The sequence below is a fragment of the Neophocaena asiaeorientalis genome, unplaced genomic scaffold (genome assembly GCF_003031525.2).
Source record: "Neophocaena asiaeorientalis asiaeorientalis breed wild unplaced genomic scaffold, Neophocaena_asiaeorientalis_V1.1 scaffold108, whole genome shotgun sequence".
In the NCBI taxonomy this organism is placed as follows: domain Eukaryota; kingdom Metazoa; phylum Chordata; class Mammalia; order Artiodactyla; family Phocoenidae; genus Neophocaena; species Neophocaena asiaeorientalis.
The window spans coordinates 4,696,342-4,713,462 of NW_020173770.1; the positions used below are offsets into that span (position 1 = coordinate 4,696,342).

The 17,121-nt window shown below is 52.5% G+C and overlaps 1 protein-coding gene across 3 annotated transcripts in view; it reads left to right on the forward strand.

The window, feature by feature from the left end:
* Positions 1-14,682, forward strand: part of UROS (uroporphyrinogen III synthase) — a 31,859-nt gene extending 17,177 nt beyond the window's left edge. Inside the window, exons 5-10 of one of the 3 annotated variants that reach the window (XM_024751561.1) lie at positions 2,448-2,522; positions 4,169-4,243; positions 8,966-9,046; positions 9,867-9,952; positions 10,869-10,967; positions 14,245-14,682. In XM_024751561.1, coding sequence (XP_024607329.1) covers positions 2,448-2,522; positions 4,169-4,243; positions 8,966-9,046; positions 9,867-9,952; positions 10,869-10,967; positions 14,245-14,379 — 551 coding nt within the window. In that variant the 3' untranslated portion in view covers positions 14,380-14,682. The other 2 variants (XM_024751562.1, XM_024751563.1) reach the window with 2 other exon arrangements.
* The last annotated feature ends 2,439 nt before the right edge of the window (positions 14,683-17,121 follow it).

Consider the following 17,121-nt stretch of genomic DNA (forward strand, 5'->3'; position numbering starts at 1 on the left):
TGGGAAGGTCCAACAGCACATGAGAACAGTGTGTGCTGAGCCAGGACTTGATGATGTGACCCCGCTCAGGCCGCCTTCTCGCTTCTTCCCTCTCTGTCAGAGCCCGGCTCTCAGGCTGAGCACCACCTTAGTCTGTCCCATCAGACAGCTCTGAGCTAACATGTGTGAAGTGCCTGCTGTGTACCAGGCTCTATGTTAGCTTGACATTCACAATCTCATTCAATCCTGGACCGGCCAGAGGCTCACCTAGCATGGTCCTCATTTTACAGATAAGAATGCTGAGGCTTGGGGAGAGGCAGCACCCGTCCAAGGCCCTGGAGCCAGTCTGTCAGGCCGGACCAGCTCCAGTTATACTAACAGGGGGAGGCAGCGGGACGGGTGGTTATCAAAGGGCTTTGCAGCCGGTTAGGCCTGGCCTCAGATGGCCATTCTGACCTTGGCGGCTTCCTTGCCCTCGCTGAGCCTCAGTTTCCTTGTTTGTAAGCTGAGCACAATAATACTTGCATCCCAGGATCGTCACTTCTTGGTCCACTAGTTGGAGCTTCTCTAGGGCCTACTGTGTGCCAGACCAGGTCCTAGCCGCTTTATCCCTGAGGTGGGCATGATTAGTACCCCCACCTGACAAATGAGGAGCCTGTAGAGCAGAGGGCATGAGACTCTCCAAGACCACACGGTCTGTAAGTCACAGTTTTACGATTCTAGCTACAGAGTCTGAGTCCCAGACGGAAGCATTCAGGACATCTCCTGGTGCGTGGCGAGCACTGAGTAAGTGACAGTGCAGAGTGGTCATTATCTTTACAGTTAATTAGGCTTTCATTATAGCCCCCAAAATCACCAACTCGGTGATTTCATATCCACAGTTACCTCCTATTGAGGAGAAAGTCTAACTCTTTTCTTAGGGCTGAGGACTTGTGCTGTCCAATCCTCAAGGCAACTCAGGACCGGAAGTACCGTTATTTCCAAAATGGAGAAAGGAGACTCGAGATGGAGAAGCGTGTGTATTCTCTCCCGGTGGTGCTTCAGGAGTCTTGGTCTGACAGTTGTGCTTTCCCTTTTGTATGTGTTTTGAGGATGAAGATGATGAAAAAGAAAAAATCCCCAGCATGGACACCATAACTTTTTATAATGCTTTATAGTTTAAAAAGCATTTTCCCATACATTTTCTTTTTTTTGATTGAAGTATAGTTGGTGTACAATATTATATAAGTTACAGGTGTACAATATAGTCCATACATATTCTTATTTTGATTGTTACAACAACTCTATGAATACAGGCAGGAGAGGTGTAGTTAATCCCCGTTATCTCGACAGGGAAACAGAGGAGGTGGGTCAGCTGACTTGCCAGGAACGAGCCCAAGTTAAGGGGCAGAGCCAGCTCTGAAGCCGGGCATTCTGATTTCACCCAGGGCTTGCTCCAACTCATATCTGCTATGATGCTTGGAGAATGGTTTGTTCACATGCTGTAGATAATGTTTAAATAAATATTATTTACGTTTGTGGGGTAGGAAAGGAAAGAAGGTGAAACTCAGTCTTTTATCGCTTTTTAAAAGGGAATTTCTCACAGGAGTGTAAAGGATAGAGTAACACTATTGAATTTAAGGGAAAATTACACTCATAGTCAGATCTTAGGAAGGAAGAACTAGTGTTTCCTTATCTTCTAAAAGAATGTTGAATGCCAAGTGGCCTTGTGATACATTTATACTATCCACTTTCTCTTGGTTTTTCTTTAATCCATATTTAAAGATGTTTATTTTTTGTCATCAAATGATAGTGTTCTCTATTAAATTGTGTTTGTTTATGAACCTGATATTTATTCTCTTCTTTGACCTAATAGATAAATGAGCCTTCCCATCTGAGATGACAGTTTCTTGACTGCTTTCAGATTTATATCCCGAATAAAACCAGTCATATTGCTTTATTAGACATTTAAGTTGCCTCTTTTTCACGACCAGTAATTTTTTCTTTAAAAGTCTAGATTATGGGGGGGACATCCCTGGCTGTCCAGTGGTGAGGACTCAGCACTTTCACTGACATGGCCCCGGGTTCAGTCCCTTGCTAAGATCCCGCAAGCTGCATGGCACGGCCAAAAAAAAAAAAAAGAAAAAAGTCTAGATTTTAAATTTTAATATTACCATGCAAATTAATTCTTCAAGTTACTAGTATGCACTAAAAATCCTTCTAGTGCCAACTGTGGAAATGATTTAATACTTAATGCCTTCAATAAGGAAGGCATATTGAAACATTTGCCAAAGTGATTTTAAAAAATTTGCCTTCAGAATATGGACAGAATATAAAAATGGATTTTAGTTTGAGATGCTGTTCTTTATATTTGGTTATTAATAATTTTCCTTGCTCACAAGTTTTTTAGGATGAACAAACAGCCTTGGGCAGCAGTCCAAATGGCCACTTTGGTATTTGCAACTCACATCAAATTTCATGTTTTACAGTCTGGAGAAAGTCTCTGCAAGAAAAATGGAATGCTAAGTCAGTGTATGTGGTGGGAAATGCTACTGCTTCTCTAGGTAAGCAGTCAAGGTACAAATAAAACAAAGAATGACTGTGATATTGTGATTATAATAAGAAATATGTATTTGGTCTTTGTCCCTGTTCCTGGCACAGAGCTCCTAAAACCCTTGGAATTTCCTGAGTGATAAAAAAGATAAGGTGGGGCTTCCCTGGTGGCGCAGTGGTTGAGAGTCCGCCTGCCGATGCAGGGGACGCGGGTTCGTGCCCCGGTCTGGGAAGATCCCACATGCCGCGGAGCGGCTGGGCCCGTGAGCCATGGCCACTGAGAGCCTGCGCGTCCAGAGCCTGGGCTCCACAGTGGGAGAGGCCACAGCAGTGAGAGGCCCGTGTACCGCAAAGAAAAAAAAAAAAGATAAGGTGTATTTTGTTATTCATAACAAACCTCTTTCAACTCCACCTGAGTTGACTTTAATGGGGTGACTTTTGGAAAGCCCCTTAAGTTGGAGGCTAGTTGCCATGGGAACCAATCCTCCGATTAGAGTAGGAACTTTCAGCCTCATGCCCTCCCTGCCTCCTACGTCCAGGGAGAAGACATCAGCCAGAGGTTGAATTAATCAATCAATCATGGCTGTGTATGAAGCCGCCATAAAAATCCAGAAGGACAGTAATGCGGAGGGTGCTGGGAGGCTGGAGCCAGGAGAGGGCACGGAAGCTCAGGCCCTCCCCGCATACCTGCCTGCTGCACCTCTTCCATCTGGCTGTTCATTTACACCCTTTGAAATATCCTTTGTAATAAATCTGCAGTAGTTAGTAAACCATCTTCCTGAGTTCTGTGAGCTGTTCTAGCAAATGATGCAACCCAAGGAGTGGGTTGTGAGAACCTCCGATTTAGAGCTGGTCAGTCAGAAGCACAAGCAGAGACCTGGGTCTGAAGTGGGAGCAGTTTGTGGGACTGAGCCTTCCATCCTCGGGATTTGACGCTACCTCCCAGTAGAGAGTGTCAGACTTGAGTTCACTTGTAGGACACCTAGCTGAGAACTGGAGAATTGCTTGGTGTGGAAAACCCACACATTGGGTAACCAAAGTGCAGTCGTGTGGTGATGAGAGCAGAGAAGGAAAAGAAGAGGTTTCCTTCCACACTGACTTAGCTTTGTTCGTTGAACACTATAGTTCAGTTTAAAACATGATTTTTTTCCTTTTTAAATTTACAAAAAGTAATTAATTAATTACCTATATAATGCTGCTAAGGGTGCGGTGAAACAAATGTATTCAGATATTGCTAAATGACACTGAAATTTGGTTCACATCTTTTGAGAAGTACTTGGTTGGCATGTCTTCAAAAGCTTTGCCAAAATAGTTGTACCCTTTGGCCCACTAATCCCTTTGCTGGTAAAATCTGTCCAAGCTGTTTCGAAGAAAACTTACAGAGAAGTTATAAATACGAGGCAAAGGACAGTTTCTCCTGAACCTTTTGAGACAAAGCTGCTGATAATGACGCCTCACCAACCAAAGCCACAGGTCTAGGGAGGGCAGGGCTGGGACCCAGCTCCCTCTCGTCTCCCTACACCAGCCTCCAAGGGGAGACTTTCTCCATGTCATTTGTAAGGCATGTGCCTTTGTATTTGCACATTTTAAAAACAACACAGGAACAGGACTTTAATAACCATGTAAAGAAATATATTTTGTTGTTGTTGTTTTCCAGTGAATAAAATTGGCCTGCATACAGAAGGAGAAAACTGTGGAAATGCAGAAAAGCTTGCAGAGTACATTTGTTCGAGTAAGTAGAACAAGGTCGCCCCAAATGAAGCCCATTTATTTTTGTTGGTCGCTCTCACAACCAGCGCCTCGGGAAAGGGCCGCCTCCTCGGTGATGATGGTGATGATGTGGCTGAGGAGTGTGTGCCGCTCCGAGACCGTGACTGCCTTGTATCTGCATCTGTCTGTGCTGGCCTGAGATCCAGCCTACTGCCCTCCACCCCCGCCACCCAAGGACTTGAAACAACTTGAACGTGACACAGAATAAAAGGGCTGGAGACAAAACCAGAAGCAAGGCCCTCTGCAGGGATCGTAAGGGGACTGGAAGCAGCAGAAGCTGCTGGCACCGTCCCTCTGTCTGCCGGCTCCCCGCCTTCCTGGTAGGAGTCTCTTCCCTGTCCAAATCCCCCCCCCACAAAGCCCGCTCCCCCTAAAGAGCCCACTCAGCTCCCCATAAGCTCATCACTGGGCAGCATATGGGCTGAGACTTAAAATGGCAAGGGTTCTGGGGATACCTGTATTTAAATAAGGATTAAGCTTTAATTATGAAAGTTTCAGCTTCTGACGAAACATGGGCCAAGATTTTTGGAGCAGAACTCTCCGAGAGAGAGGACGGAGAGGCTCGATGTATACTTGCAGGGGAGCCCCACCTCCAAGTTGTGTGTCCCAGCCTCTCCCCTACACGTCTGATCCAACTGCACACGCATGCTCTTGTGTCCTTGTCACTTGGATCCCTCCCTGAGAGACGTGTGACGTCAGACCCCCACGTGAAAGATGACACAGAACCAGCTTGCCTTCTGTCACTGAGAGGGAATCAGAGCTTCGCTCCTCGGGGTCGGGGGTGTGGAACTGTCTGCGAGGGCCAGATACGCCGTCTCTGCGGCCACATCCTCTGCCCGTCGTAGCACGAGAGCAGTCGTAGACCATGGGCTGGGTTCTGACCTGGGTTTGCGGTTTGCAGACCCTTTCTAGAGCTTGCTGAGCTAGGAGACAGGGCCAGGCTGGCTGCCGACGCCTGAGGTTTTGCTCTAAGGTGGTCGCAGGAGAGGGGTGTCTTCTCTGCCCCTGGGGTGGTGGTTTCAGGGTGGGCAGGGGGCAAGGACACCTTAACCAGGAATTTTTACGGCTTCTGGGACCGTGGTGCATGGTTTTGTGTCTGGGCGTGGTGTGTAAGAACATTTCTTCTCCAGGTAACGATCTCTAAAGTCTTAGGAGGCCTTCCTGTCACGAGCCAGTGCTGTTGGTGAAGGTTCTCGAGCTCGTGTGTTTCTGTTGACCCCTAGGAGCTGGACCTGAAAAAGTCGCACATCCTCCACTTCCCTGTGGAGCAGGCCCCCTGGAGCTCAGGCAGGGGATGGCAGAGGGACTTCCCAGGTTCCCAGTTGGCTCTCCTTTCTCCACTTTTCTTTTAAGAATAATTTTATTTCCTCTTTCCTGGGTCACTGTATGCGCTGTGTTAACATCGAGGACAAGACGTTCCTGGGTGGTCGGCGTGTTCCTGGCGCGCCCCCTGCCTCGCCTCATTTGGTCCTCACTACCGTCCACTGCAGGCTGCACAGTCCAGTGTGGCAGCCAGGAGCCACATGGGCCTACTTAAATTTAAATTAATTTAAATTTAAATTAATTTAAATTAATCGAAATAAAAATGTGGCTCCCCCGTCGCACCAGGCACAGGCCACAGCTCAGCCCTCACTGGCGGCTCAGGCACCACAGGGGCAGCCTAGGGGCACCCAGCATCACCCAGCGCTCTTTTCGATAGTGCTGTTGTCCAGGCTACGGGGACCGGGTGACCATCCAAGGTCCCAGAGCTGGGAGGGGACAGGCGGGAGGGCAGACTCCACACGGCACGGCCAGTGTTCACCCCCTGGGTCCTAATGAGTCTTCAGTTCGCACTTGGAATAGCATCCACATGAGAGTCCGTCTTGACTGCTGGCAGGACGTTCTCCTCGGTTCTACCCAGGCGTTAATGATTTTCTCCCCCAGTCAGCTCTGCAGCTTGATTTTTAAAAGCCAAGAATCTACTTCCAGTGCTTGGAGTAAACAGGCCACTTCATAGTTATTGCTTATTTATTTTACTTAAACACTTATTTATTCTGTCACAGGCACTGTTATAAGCGCTTAAAGCTATTAGCTCATTTAATCTGAAAGCTCGTCGTTCTGACAGACAGTTCTTCCCTCCTGGGATATCTCCGCTAAGGGAAAAGGAAGTATCAATACAAGTTAAGTGGTCCAAGGTAGAAGACAATTTCAACATTTTGAGAGAGAGCGAAGGAGGGGGAGGGTGTCAGAGGCAGACAGATTGTGTGGGTTATTTGAACTGTCCCCCTGGACTTGCGCTGAGCTGACCAAGGGCTCGTCCCTGCAGCCTCGCCCACTTGCTGGGCTCTCCTTCTGTTGCCCAGTCAGTCTCGTGGTCCTAGTTACCTACGTTAAGTGCCCACCGCCTACACAACTGGACCCTCCCTCACAGCATGCCTGAGAGGGCGTGGTCGTCTCAGTCCTGGAGGGTGTGAGAGTTCTACAGACACTCACATCTCCTCCAGCGAAATGACATTTACACACTCAGTCTAGTTCTTAATCACCAGCAGTGACTGTGTACAGAGCCCCCGCTCCAGCTGCATAACGTCCTCTTAGGACTTTCAACACAGCTGCTGTCCTCAGCCCAACAGCCCAGCGGGCCAGGCCCCCTTCCCGTTAAAGGAACGCGGAGCAGAGCGTCTGAGCCCCGTGGTTCACCGTCCCGCGTCGGGTTAGACCCCTGCTGGGCCCCTGCCGCTCCCTGTCATCCTGGGGACACCTCACCTCTCACCCATGTGTAATCAACCGGCTTTTACATTGGCCTATTTAGCTTTGGCCTGTTTGGGTTAAAAATCAGTAGGCAGTGAGGTCATCCCCAAAAGGATATTTTTTTAAAATAATGAATCATTTATTTTCCATAAACGATCTTATGACAAAGAGGAAGGGTTGGGTGGTTGAGCTGTGCCGCTTTTGGAGATGCTGTCAGTTCACATGGTGATGAGATGGGCCAGAGAGGTCCTTATCCACCAGAGTTTGTTTCCCGTAAATGTACCCAGTAATCTGCTCCATTGTTCAGTCATGGAAGAGTCCCGCGAGGAGTTTTGCTCAGGACATAATCCATTCGGGAGTGCTGATTATTTGCCTTTGGCTTCTTGGAGGAGGTTAGCACCCAGGAAGTACAGTCACGGGATGTCTCTCCTCTCCTGCGGCAGGTCTCAACCAGGACATTTTCAGGTTTTCCTCCCTTGTGCTGCTATGGTGGTGCTTTGCCATGAAGCCAGCTGAGCTGGTTGGTCCTGCTCGGCCTGCCTCTCCACCGGGAACTGGGGGTGCAGTGGGAAAAAGATGCCTGCCCTGCACCAGGATGTACATCCAACTCCCCATCTCCCTAGTAGTGACCAGCAATCAGAGAACACAGATGAGCAGCTCACTGCTCTGCTGGACCCGCAGAAGAAAGGCTGTGAAGGGCCGATTCTGGAATCTTCCGGAAGCCCCTTGCACACCCCTGGGGTTGAGGCTGCAGGAAAGGTAGGCCCCTGGTTTGGCTGCTGTCCTACAGCTGCCCCACAGCAGGTGCTGGGAAGGGTGTGTGGGAGCCACTTTGGCCCCTAGGCTCCTGGACACCCCACCACCAAACACACACACACGGACACACAGACACTGGAGGGAGACCTGGGCTCTGGTTCAGAATAGCACCTGGTCATGGCTTTGAAAGTGTGTCACGAGGGATGGCATCTATACTGCGTGAAAACATTTCCTCACACTGGAAAAGAGAAAGCGGTGAGCATCTATTATCTACAGTATATTTAAAAGTTTTCCAATTGCTTGTGTTCTTTTATGTCGGTACTGATACTTACAGAGCCGTTTAAATAAAACACTCGCCGGTTTGTAATGATTGGACAACTTGAAATAAGGACGCCTACAGTCATTCCTGTTATTTAGCTGGGCCTCCGTGGAGATGGTGCCGGAGGGGGAGAGCTTGGCTTGTTTCCCCCTCTGATTGCAGGCACCGAAAGGGGATGTGTTCAGAGAGATCTTCCAGATGTGAGGAGATGCGTCTTGGTGCCTGACCAGCACTCGCTCCCGCTCCTTACATCTGACGGACAGACGGAAGGGGAAAGCGGTCGCCTCCACTAAAGTGCTTTGTTCTCACAGCGCGGAGGAGTCCCATCTGACCGCCCATCAGTTTTGCTGGGAGGTGGTGTCTCACACGCTGTCTCCACGGCTCTGCAGAGCGAGGCCTGCGGCTGAGTCTCCCAGGGCGGAGATGCGCGGGGACAAGAGGCTGGGGCCCTGCGCGGCCGGCCCTCAGCCCTCGGGCTCCTGGCCTGGCGGCCGAGAAGCGTCCTTACAGCTTGTCTTCCCTGCGGCGGCTGCCGTTTCCTGCCTCCTCGCGGCGGGAGCCCAGGCTCCAAACGCCTCCCGGCCCATCCGGGCTCCTCCAGAGGCAGAAACGGTTGCTCCAAGGCCACCACCAGGCCTGACCTCTAACCTGACGCTGGTCACTGCACTCTAAGTGGTGACTGCTGCCCGGAGCCACCACGACGGGAGGGGCTCAGTGAGCAGGGGTGACAGCAGCCCCGGGCTCTTGTGGACGTTAGTAGTCTAGCGCTGTTGGCCACGTGACCCCCGTGAGCTTCCTCCCGCTCACGGTCCTGGAAGCAAAGATGCAGGGCAGGGCCCGGGGCTGCGCCTCCATCTACAGAGTCTGCCTGTTTATTCGCAGGGGAGTCGTCAGCACTGCCTCTTCTGTTTCCCTGTGGAACCCTCAAAAGAGAAATCCTGCCGAAAATGCTCAAGGACAAAGGTGACTCCCCCTCCTCTCTGGGGTCCACCGAGAGCCTTCACGGTGGCGGAGTGTCAGCCCTGGGGACCTACAGGGAGAGCAGGCCTGGGATGGACCGGCCAGGCCGGAAGGTGCAGAGTGCCGTCCTCCCTCCTGCTTCAGATCTGCTCCCATCCACCCGCTCAGCTCAGCTGGGAGCATGCAGAGGGGCACGGGGCCTTCCCCGGGAGGTCGGGTGGGCAGTGGCATGGTGGCGACCCTGGGGCGGGCACGTGTGGAAACCAGTCCAAGCGTGGAGCTGATCTCATCACGCACTCAAAGCAGCGTCCACCAGCCCAGCCAACCTAGGATCGCTCCAACTCCATCCCCCCGGGCTCCATCCCAAGGTGCCAGGGACCAAGGTGTCCAGGCCCTAGTAGGCTCATGGCTTCAGCCCGCAGGCTGGTAAAACTCCCTCCAAGCTCTGCCTGCAGCCCTGGCCCTCAGTGTGGGATTCCACACGGACAGCATCCGTGGGGGAGCGTCCCGGGCCAATCCCGCGGGCAACCCACACAAACACGGGAACAAAAGGCATCCGTGGTATGAAGGAAGGCTGAGTTTTCGGGATCCTCATCCTTCCTCTGCCACCTCAGCCTCCTTTACCGCGTGAGCCACTCCGCAGTGTTAAGCAGGGTGCAGAGGGCCGGCCGAGTCTGCTGGCACTGAGCCCACACCTCTCAGCTCCCGGCGGCTTGTTCCGGGAGAGTTCTGCAGCACCGGGCGGTCTCCACTACCTGTGCCCCACAGTGTGTTCCCTGAGCAGTGAAGTCTGTCTTCTGGCTTGTGTCCCGATTGTGTCCAGGGATTCCCGTGGAGAGCTTAACCGTCTACCAGACGATCCCACACCCAGGGATCCAGGGGAACCTCAACAGCTACTATTCCCAGCAGGTGTGTGGGGTTTCCAGGGAGCTGGGTGGGCAGGGCAGAGGGGCGCAGGCCTCCTGACGCAGGTTCTGCCATCCCCAGCTGTGCCACTTTGAGGAGGCCATCTTTTGGCTCCATCTCTGTATCTGGGAAGTCGGAATAGACCTCTCTCTAAGGTTTTTACAAGGATTAAAGGAGATAATTTACACAAAGCCCTTTGCACAGCCTAGGGTCAGCAGTGGCCTTGATGTCATTCTTCATGGTGTGGGGCACTGGTGGAGCTGCAGGGCAGAGGCTGGAGAGGGGCTGGGCCCACACTGGGAAGGCCTTCAGGGCCCACGGGGGAGTCTGGATTGAATTTGGGAGGCTGCAGGAACCTTTGGAGGCTTCAGTCAGAAGGGTGCACGGTTCTTGTTTGGGCTGATTGAGGTTTTCCACATCTGTATCCAGTAAGACGCCTCCCCTTCCTCTCCCAGGGCAGGCTTCTGAATGCCTGGCTGGTACTCGGAGACCCTGTTAGCACAAACCAAAGCTTTCAGAAAGGCCAAGTGGGCCAGTCTGTCTGCTGTCTGCTCCATTTCCGGAAGGGATGGGGCATTGATGGGGAGCCGGGCTGCTGCCCTACTTGATCAGCGTGCTTTGGCCACACAAGCTAGAGGCATTGTCTACTCTCCTGGGCGCTGGGTCCACGGTGCCTGTGTCCTCTGATCTGGGGGCCTGCAGAGCAACCAAGGAATAGCACCCAGCCTCTCCCATCGCACCCCTCTCTAAACAGTTCCCGACCTGAACTCCGCCTCCGTGGAGCCCAGAATGCCAGCATCAGTGGGGACCCTCCTGCTGTGGATGTACCTGGGCTGCCTGGGGCTGCTTCCTGGGGCTCTGGGGGCTGATGGTGACGGGTGGAGGAGCATCTCTTTGACCTTGTTCTCTCTGCCTGCAGGGCATTCCCGCCAGCATCACGTTTTTCAGTCCCTCTGGCCTGACACACAGTCTCAAGCATATTCAAGAGTTATCTGGTGACAACATTGACCAGATTAAGGTGAGGTATTCAGTGGGCTTTTGATCTTTTTCAGATGCTCTTTTTTTTTTTTTTTAACTTTTACTAACTAGCCTAGAGTTTCCATGTGAAGTCAAAGCACTCCTGACCTCACAGACGCCCTGATGGAAGCTCTGTAGAAAAGGCAGGGCTGGACTACCCTGGTGGTCCAGTGGTTAAGACTCTGCACTTCCATTGCAGAGGGCTCGGGTTCCATCCCTGGTCCGGGAAGTTCCACATGCTGCACGGAATGGCCAAAAAAAAAGGCCGGGCTTTAGGAGTCCCAGGCCCCCGCTTGCAGCTCAGCAGTGCCACTTCCTGGCTGGTGCTCTTGAACTAGTTACTTAACCTCTCTGAGCCTGTCTCCTCATTTGTAGCATGAGGATAATTATCCCTTTGTGGCTTTTATAGACATGTGTATGGTCTTCCCTGACAGGTTATTCTCAGGATTAGATGGAAGAATTCAGGCAAAGTCCTTAGCTCAGGGCCTGGCACAGGTATTAGCATCCTTTCCCTTTTTCTCCATCTAACTGTCTTGAAATTGTTCTAAAAGTGATTCCCCTTTTCACGTCTTTTAATTCAAAGGATTTCCGTTCGCACCTTTAGGGACTGTTTGTTCGGAGTCTACAAGTAGTCACAGCCCTGTGGTGCCTGTGATGGGGATGTTCTTAAAGGGCTCAAGGGGGACTGAGGAGGGGTCGTGGGTATGACTGGGAGCGCCCAGGACAGGCCGCTAGCATTACAGGCACTCACACAGCCAGGAGTGGAGGCCCTTACCTTTCATGACAGGTGCAGCTCACAGCACCCCTGGGGGGGGTCAGGACTGTCTCAGTAGTATACACACTGCCGGCCCCTCCCTCCACCCCGGCTGGCACGCCCACTCCTGTCGGTGCCCAAGGATGGAGCACGGGCATCAGCACTGAGCTGTCGGGGGCACTGCTCAGGGACACTGTCTGCAGCCCGGGTCCAGCCCTGCAGGCAGGCTCCATGGGCCCGGCCAGGCCCGTGGTGGTGAGTCCAAGAGCGGAGCTCTCCAGACACTCTCTCTCCTGTGACCAGACGATTTCAGAGGGAATAAAAGGCTCACGGGGAAAAGTCATCTTGTGACCAAGCTGCTTCTCCTGAAATTATGTCTGCTGTTTGCTATTCTTTCTTTTTTAATGTTTCTTTTTTAAAAACACAGCCTTTTTTTTTTTTTGGCCATGCTGCAGGGCTTTGTGGGATTTTAGTTCCCCAACCAGGGGGTGAACCTGGGCCCTCAGCAGTGGGAGCACAGAGTCCTAACCACTGGACCACCAGGGAATTCCCTAAAAAATAGCTTTATTGAGATATAATTCACATACTATAAAACTCACTTTTTATGAATTACATATGTACCCTTTTCAAGTGTACAATTCAGTGGTTTTTAGTAAATTCACAGAGGCGTGCCACCATCACCCTCTCGGTGCAGAACATTTCAGAGCCACGAAAGAAACCGCATATCCATTAGAGTCACTCCCCAACCCCCTAGCAACCACTAATCCGGTCTCTGTCTCTGCAGATCTACCTATTCTGGACTTTTCATATAAATGGAATCATGCCGTATATAGCCTTTTGAGACTGGCTTTTTTCAGTTGGCATAATGGTTTCAGGATTTACCCATACCGTCATGTGTCAGTACTTCCTTCCTCTGTATTGCCAGGTAACAGTCCATTCTATGAATATACCAGAAGGAGTTTCTTGTGGTTTTGGTTTGGATTCCCCTAATGGCCAGTGGTGTTGAGCATCTTTTCATGTGCTGTTGGCCATTTTTATATCTTCTTCAGAGAAATGTCTGCTCACATCCTTGCCACTTTTTAACTAGGTTGCCTTTTTGTTCAGTTGTAAGAGTTCTTTTTTTCTGGGTACAAGTCCCTTATCAGATATGTGATTTGCAGAAACGTTCTCCCATTCTGTGAGTTGTCTTTTCACTTTTTTAACGGTGTTCTTTGAAGCACAAAAGTTTTCTTTATCTAGTTTTTATTTTATTATTTGTGCTTTTCATCATGTATCTAAGAAAACATTGCCTAATGCAAGGTCATTGAAGATCCACTCCTATGTTTTCTTCTAGTTTTATTGTTTTAGCTCTTACATTTAGGTCTTTGATCCATTTGGAGTTAATTTTTGTTTATGATGTGAGGTAGGGGTCCAGCTTCATTTTTTTTCCTCAGGGAGTTTCTTGAGGGGCGGCTGCTTCATGGGGGGAGCGTGGGAGCTACAGGAGCCCGAGCTTCTGTGAGACGGCAGCCTCCTTCCCCTCATTCCCACACGCGCTGGGGAGGAGTGTCAGGCCACGGCATTCTGAGGTTGTGCAAGGGCGGTATCTTGTTCACACCACCGCCAGCCCGCCTGGGGAGGGCGGTGAAGGGGGTGCTGGGCAGGGGCTGCCATTGTCGGGGGCTCACCTTCACAGACCACTCCCAGGCGGGTCCATGTCCACGGTGTTAGTCCAGAGGGGCGTGGGGATGAGCGCGTTCTCTGCCAGAAGCTGTCGATCTTCTCAGTTCACCCCTGCACTGGCCACTGAGAGGCAGGGCAATTGTGCCCCTTTCACAGAGGAGGAAACTGAGGATCAAAAAGGCTAAGTGATTTGTAATGACAGCTAGCGAGGGCCAGAGTCACAACGAAAAATCCTGTTCAGCCCAAAGTGAGGCTCTGGATGGGACCTTCAGACACAAGCTTGTCTGGAGAGGGGCGTCCTGCTGACGAGGCCCAGGCCGTTGGAGCTTCTAATCTGGGATAACGATGGTCCTACAGGTAGCAGCCGCTGACGGTCACTGGGCGTTTGTCTGTGCCAGGCACGGGGCCATGCGGGTGGTTACACGCATTGCTCACCTAATCCTCAGAGCAGCCTGAGGAGGAAACCTCTTAACCTTTCTGCTTCACGGAGGAGGGGACGGAGGCCCAGAGAGAGCAGGTCACTTGCTGAGGCCACCGTCCTGTGGAGCTGCGATGTGAACCCGACCCTCTGGCTCCGGGCCCTGGTCCCGACGCTCCGCTTTCCCAGGGCCCCGCCACCGCCCCATGCTGCACGCAGAGCCCCTTTCTCACTTTGTTCTGTGGGCAAGAGCTCGCTCAGGCCGATGGTGAGGCTGTCAAGAGACTGAGGCTTTTTGCAGGTGGTAGCGCTGGAATCACATCAGGAGGTGTCATCTCGTTTATAAGCTCTCACGTGAGGAGCGATGTCCTAACAGGAGGCAACAGGCCCCGCTCCCATCGCCCCCTGCGGGTGCACTGAGGCCCCTCTGTCTTCTCCCTGCAGTTCGTGGCCATTGGGCCCACCACAGCCCACGCCCTGGCCGCGCAGGGCCTGCCCGTGAGCTGCACCGCAGAGAGCCCCACGCCGCAAGCCCTGGCCGCGGGCATCAGGACGGCACTCCAGTCCCATGGATGCTGAGTCAGAGGCCCCGGCGCCCTCCCTGGGCGGAGCTGCCCCTGTGGGCCCAGGGCCAGGTGCTACCACGTCCCGGTGGAGCCGGGCATCGGGCAGGGGCTCCTGGGAAACCGCCCCCTCACACTTCTGCCTCGCGCCCGGGGGAGCCCCCGCCAACACCGAGGCTGGGCCGGGACCCGGGGCCGCGTCAGGCCCACGTGCGCCTGACGTCCCTTCGTGGAGTCCAGCTCGGACCCCCGCCCGGCCCACGCGGCTCCTGTGGCAGCAGAAGGAAATCAAATAAAGTGCACTGGCCACTCCTGCTGACTGTGCCTCGTTACTTGCTGTCTGTGGTTTCCGTGCAAAGCTGTGTTCGGCGCCCACGTTCTGAGAACTGACAAACCTGGTATGAATAATAAAGTTTGCTGTGTGTGAAGGAGTTTGATTCATCTTACAGAAGGACCTCGAAATTCCTGCTTTGTGGACAACGTAATTCGAATACAGAGAGGCTTTCTTTCCTTCAGAGACAGAAAAACCGCATCAGTCCGCCGGGCTTCCCAGAGGCTGGGGAGGCTGATTTACTTCGAGGGGCTCCTGTGCAGATGCAGGGCCTGCAGGGAGGTTTCGGGAATCCGTCCCCGAGCTTTATTCCCATTTTTATAAGCTTGGCCTGGCTTCTGAGCTGGGTTGAATGAAACCCGTGTCTGTCTGTCAGTCACGTGAGCTTGTGGTAGGAAAGATCCCTGTGCTCCCCACACATGGCGGGTCCCGCTGGAAGGCGTTTTCTATTGAGCGACTCCAGCCCCGTGCAGGGGCTTTGCCTCTCTGATCTCCATTCCCGTTAACAGCCCTCGGGAGTAGATGTCGCTAGTATTCCCATTTCTCTGGTGAAGAAAAGGAGACTCAAGAAGTTAAGTGACAGCTAGTGAGTGACAGAACCAGGATGAATTTAGAAGGGGTACGGGCTGCAGGGCTACCTTAGGTGGTCTGCCCACCACTGGTGGTGCTGAGTGCAGGGGGCATGCGCAGTACCCTGGTTTTGCTCCCGGCTCTTCAGAAGTGGCAGTTGGGTTTTGGGGGTCGTTTTGTATCTCGTTGCCCAGAATTTGCCCCAACGGCACATGCACGCAGTTATTTTTAGTCCCTTACAGTTTCTTTGTATTTTGTTGTTCAAGGAGACGTTTGTCCAGGTGCAAGCACTGCAGCAAAGGGTCCCAGGGCCCAGAGCCCAGCCTGCTGGGTCCCATAAAAGACTGTCCTTTGGGGTCGATGATGCCCAGGCTGGGTGAGCCGGTCCCCTGATCACGTGCTTGGGGGTCAGGGCAAGGTCAAGTTGCTATAGAAACAGTGGTCTCTGTACTTTTGGCTAAGGCAGAGTTGCAAGCACAAACCTTTAGCATTAGGAGCAGAACTGAAAATTATAAAGCTGTGTATAAAAACCCTTTTAACAACGCTGAGCCACGGGAGTCTGCTTTGTTACCTCACTAAGTGCAGTGAACAGAGTTTTCCTTTCCTTTGTAATTGTTGCCTTTTCTTTCCATTATTCTCAAGGATTGAAGCCAGTGCCGTGGCCTCAGAACCCTTCTGAGACCAGAGGTGTGGCTGGCGCAGGAAGCAGAGGGAATCTGTCCTGACCTGGGGCGGAGCCCCGTGCGTGCCTCGCCGTATCACTGAATATGTGCAGGACCGAGGGCCGGGAGGGGGAGGCTCATCCTCTCCAGTTGAAAACAAAGGTAGAATTGGACAAAATGGTTACAAACAACCATTTCAGGGCTCTGGGATTTGACCTGAGTCAGACGACAAATCGAGAAGCGTTTATTCTTGAAAACCCGCCCTTTGGGCCAGACCAGCGGGAGTGGCCTCGTGGCCTAGAGATGCCCCTCATCCCTGTGCACCCACTGCTGGGACCCTAGATTCGGGCAGGAGGAGAAAATCAGGGTTTTTTCAGTGCAAGGTGGTGAACCCTGTAGGAAGGGAATAGGAAAACCTGCAGCGTTGCTAGTCTGAGCTTGTGGTCCCAGTTGGGATGAGCCACAGACCAATCAGAAATGGAACGGGGACCTCGTGGGGATGAGAGCTCCACAGAAGGACTGACTGGGTTAGCCGACTGGGAGGAGTGTGCAGTGCAGTGCCGGCCCGACACGGACCAGGGGGATGCAGGGTGCGGGCCAGAGGGAACTTGTGGGGCCACGGGTGTGTCCTACAACCGATCGTGGCGTTGGTCGCACAGGGAGGCCATTTGTCCTGGAGGATTGCGCAAAATAATTCGGAGAGCGCTGCGTTATACACACGTTTTTCTCTGTATTATCAAAGTGAAATAGGTTAGACCACGAATCAGGAACTCTGGCTGCACGTGAGAACCACGTGACGTGCTTCTGCAAAGGGAGTTGCTTCGCCCACCCCCATTCTACTTAATTGTTTCCTAGGGCAAAGCCCAAGCAGCAGGCGTTTCAGAAGCCCTCCAGGTGGTTCCCATCTGCAACCACGTTTGAAAACCATCGCACCTGGGCAGGGTGCAGTCCCCGGTCGAGTCTAGAAGCTGGAGAAGTACGAAACAGGCGCCAGGCAGTGGAGGAGGAGACGAGAAACCCGGCTGGAGGCGGGCGGGGAGACAAAGGTGAGAAGGGGTGCGTGGGCTGCAGAAGAGGGGCCGCATCACCCCACGGGGGCAGGGGCGGGAGGCGGCCCAGGGAGGGTGAGAGCGGGGCTGGGCACAGGCGACGAGGATTTGCTAAATGTCTTTCATCCGCGTGGCAGCCTGAAGTG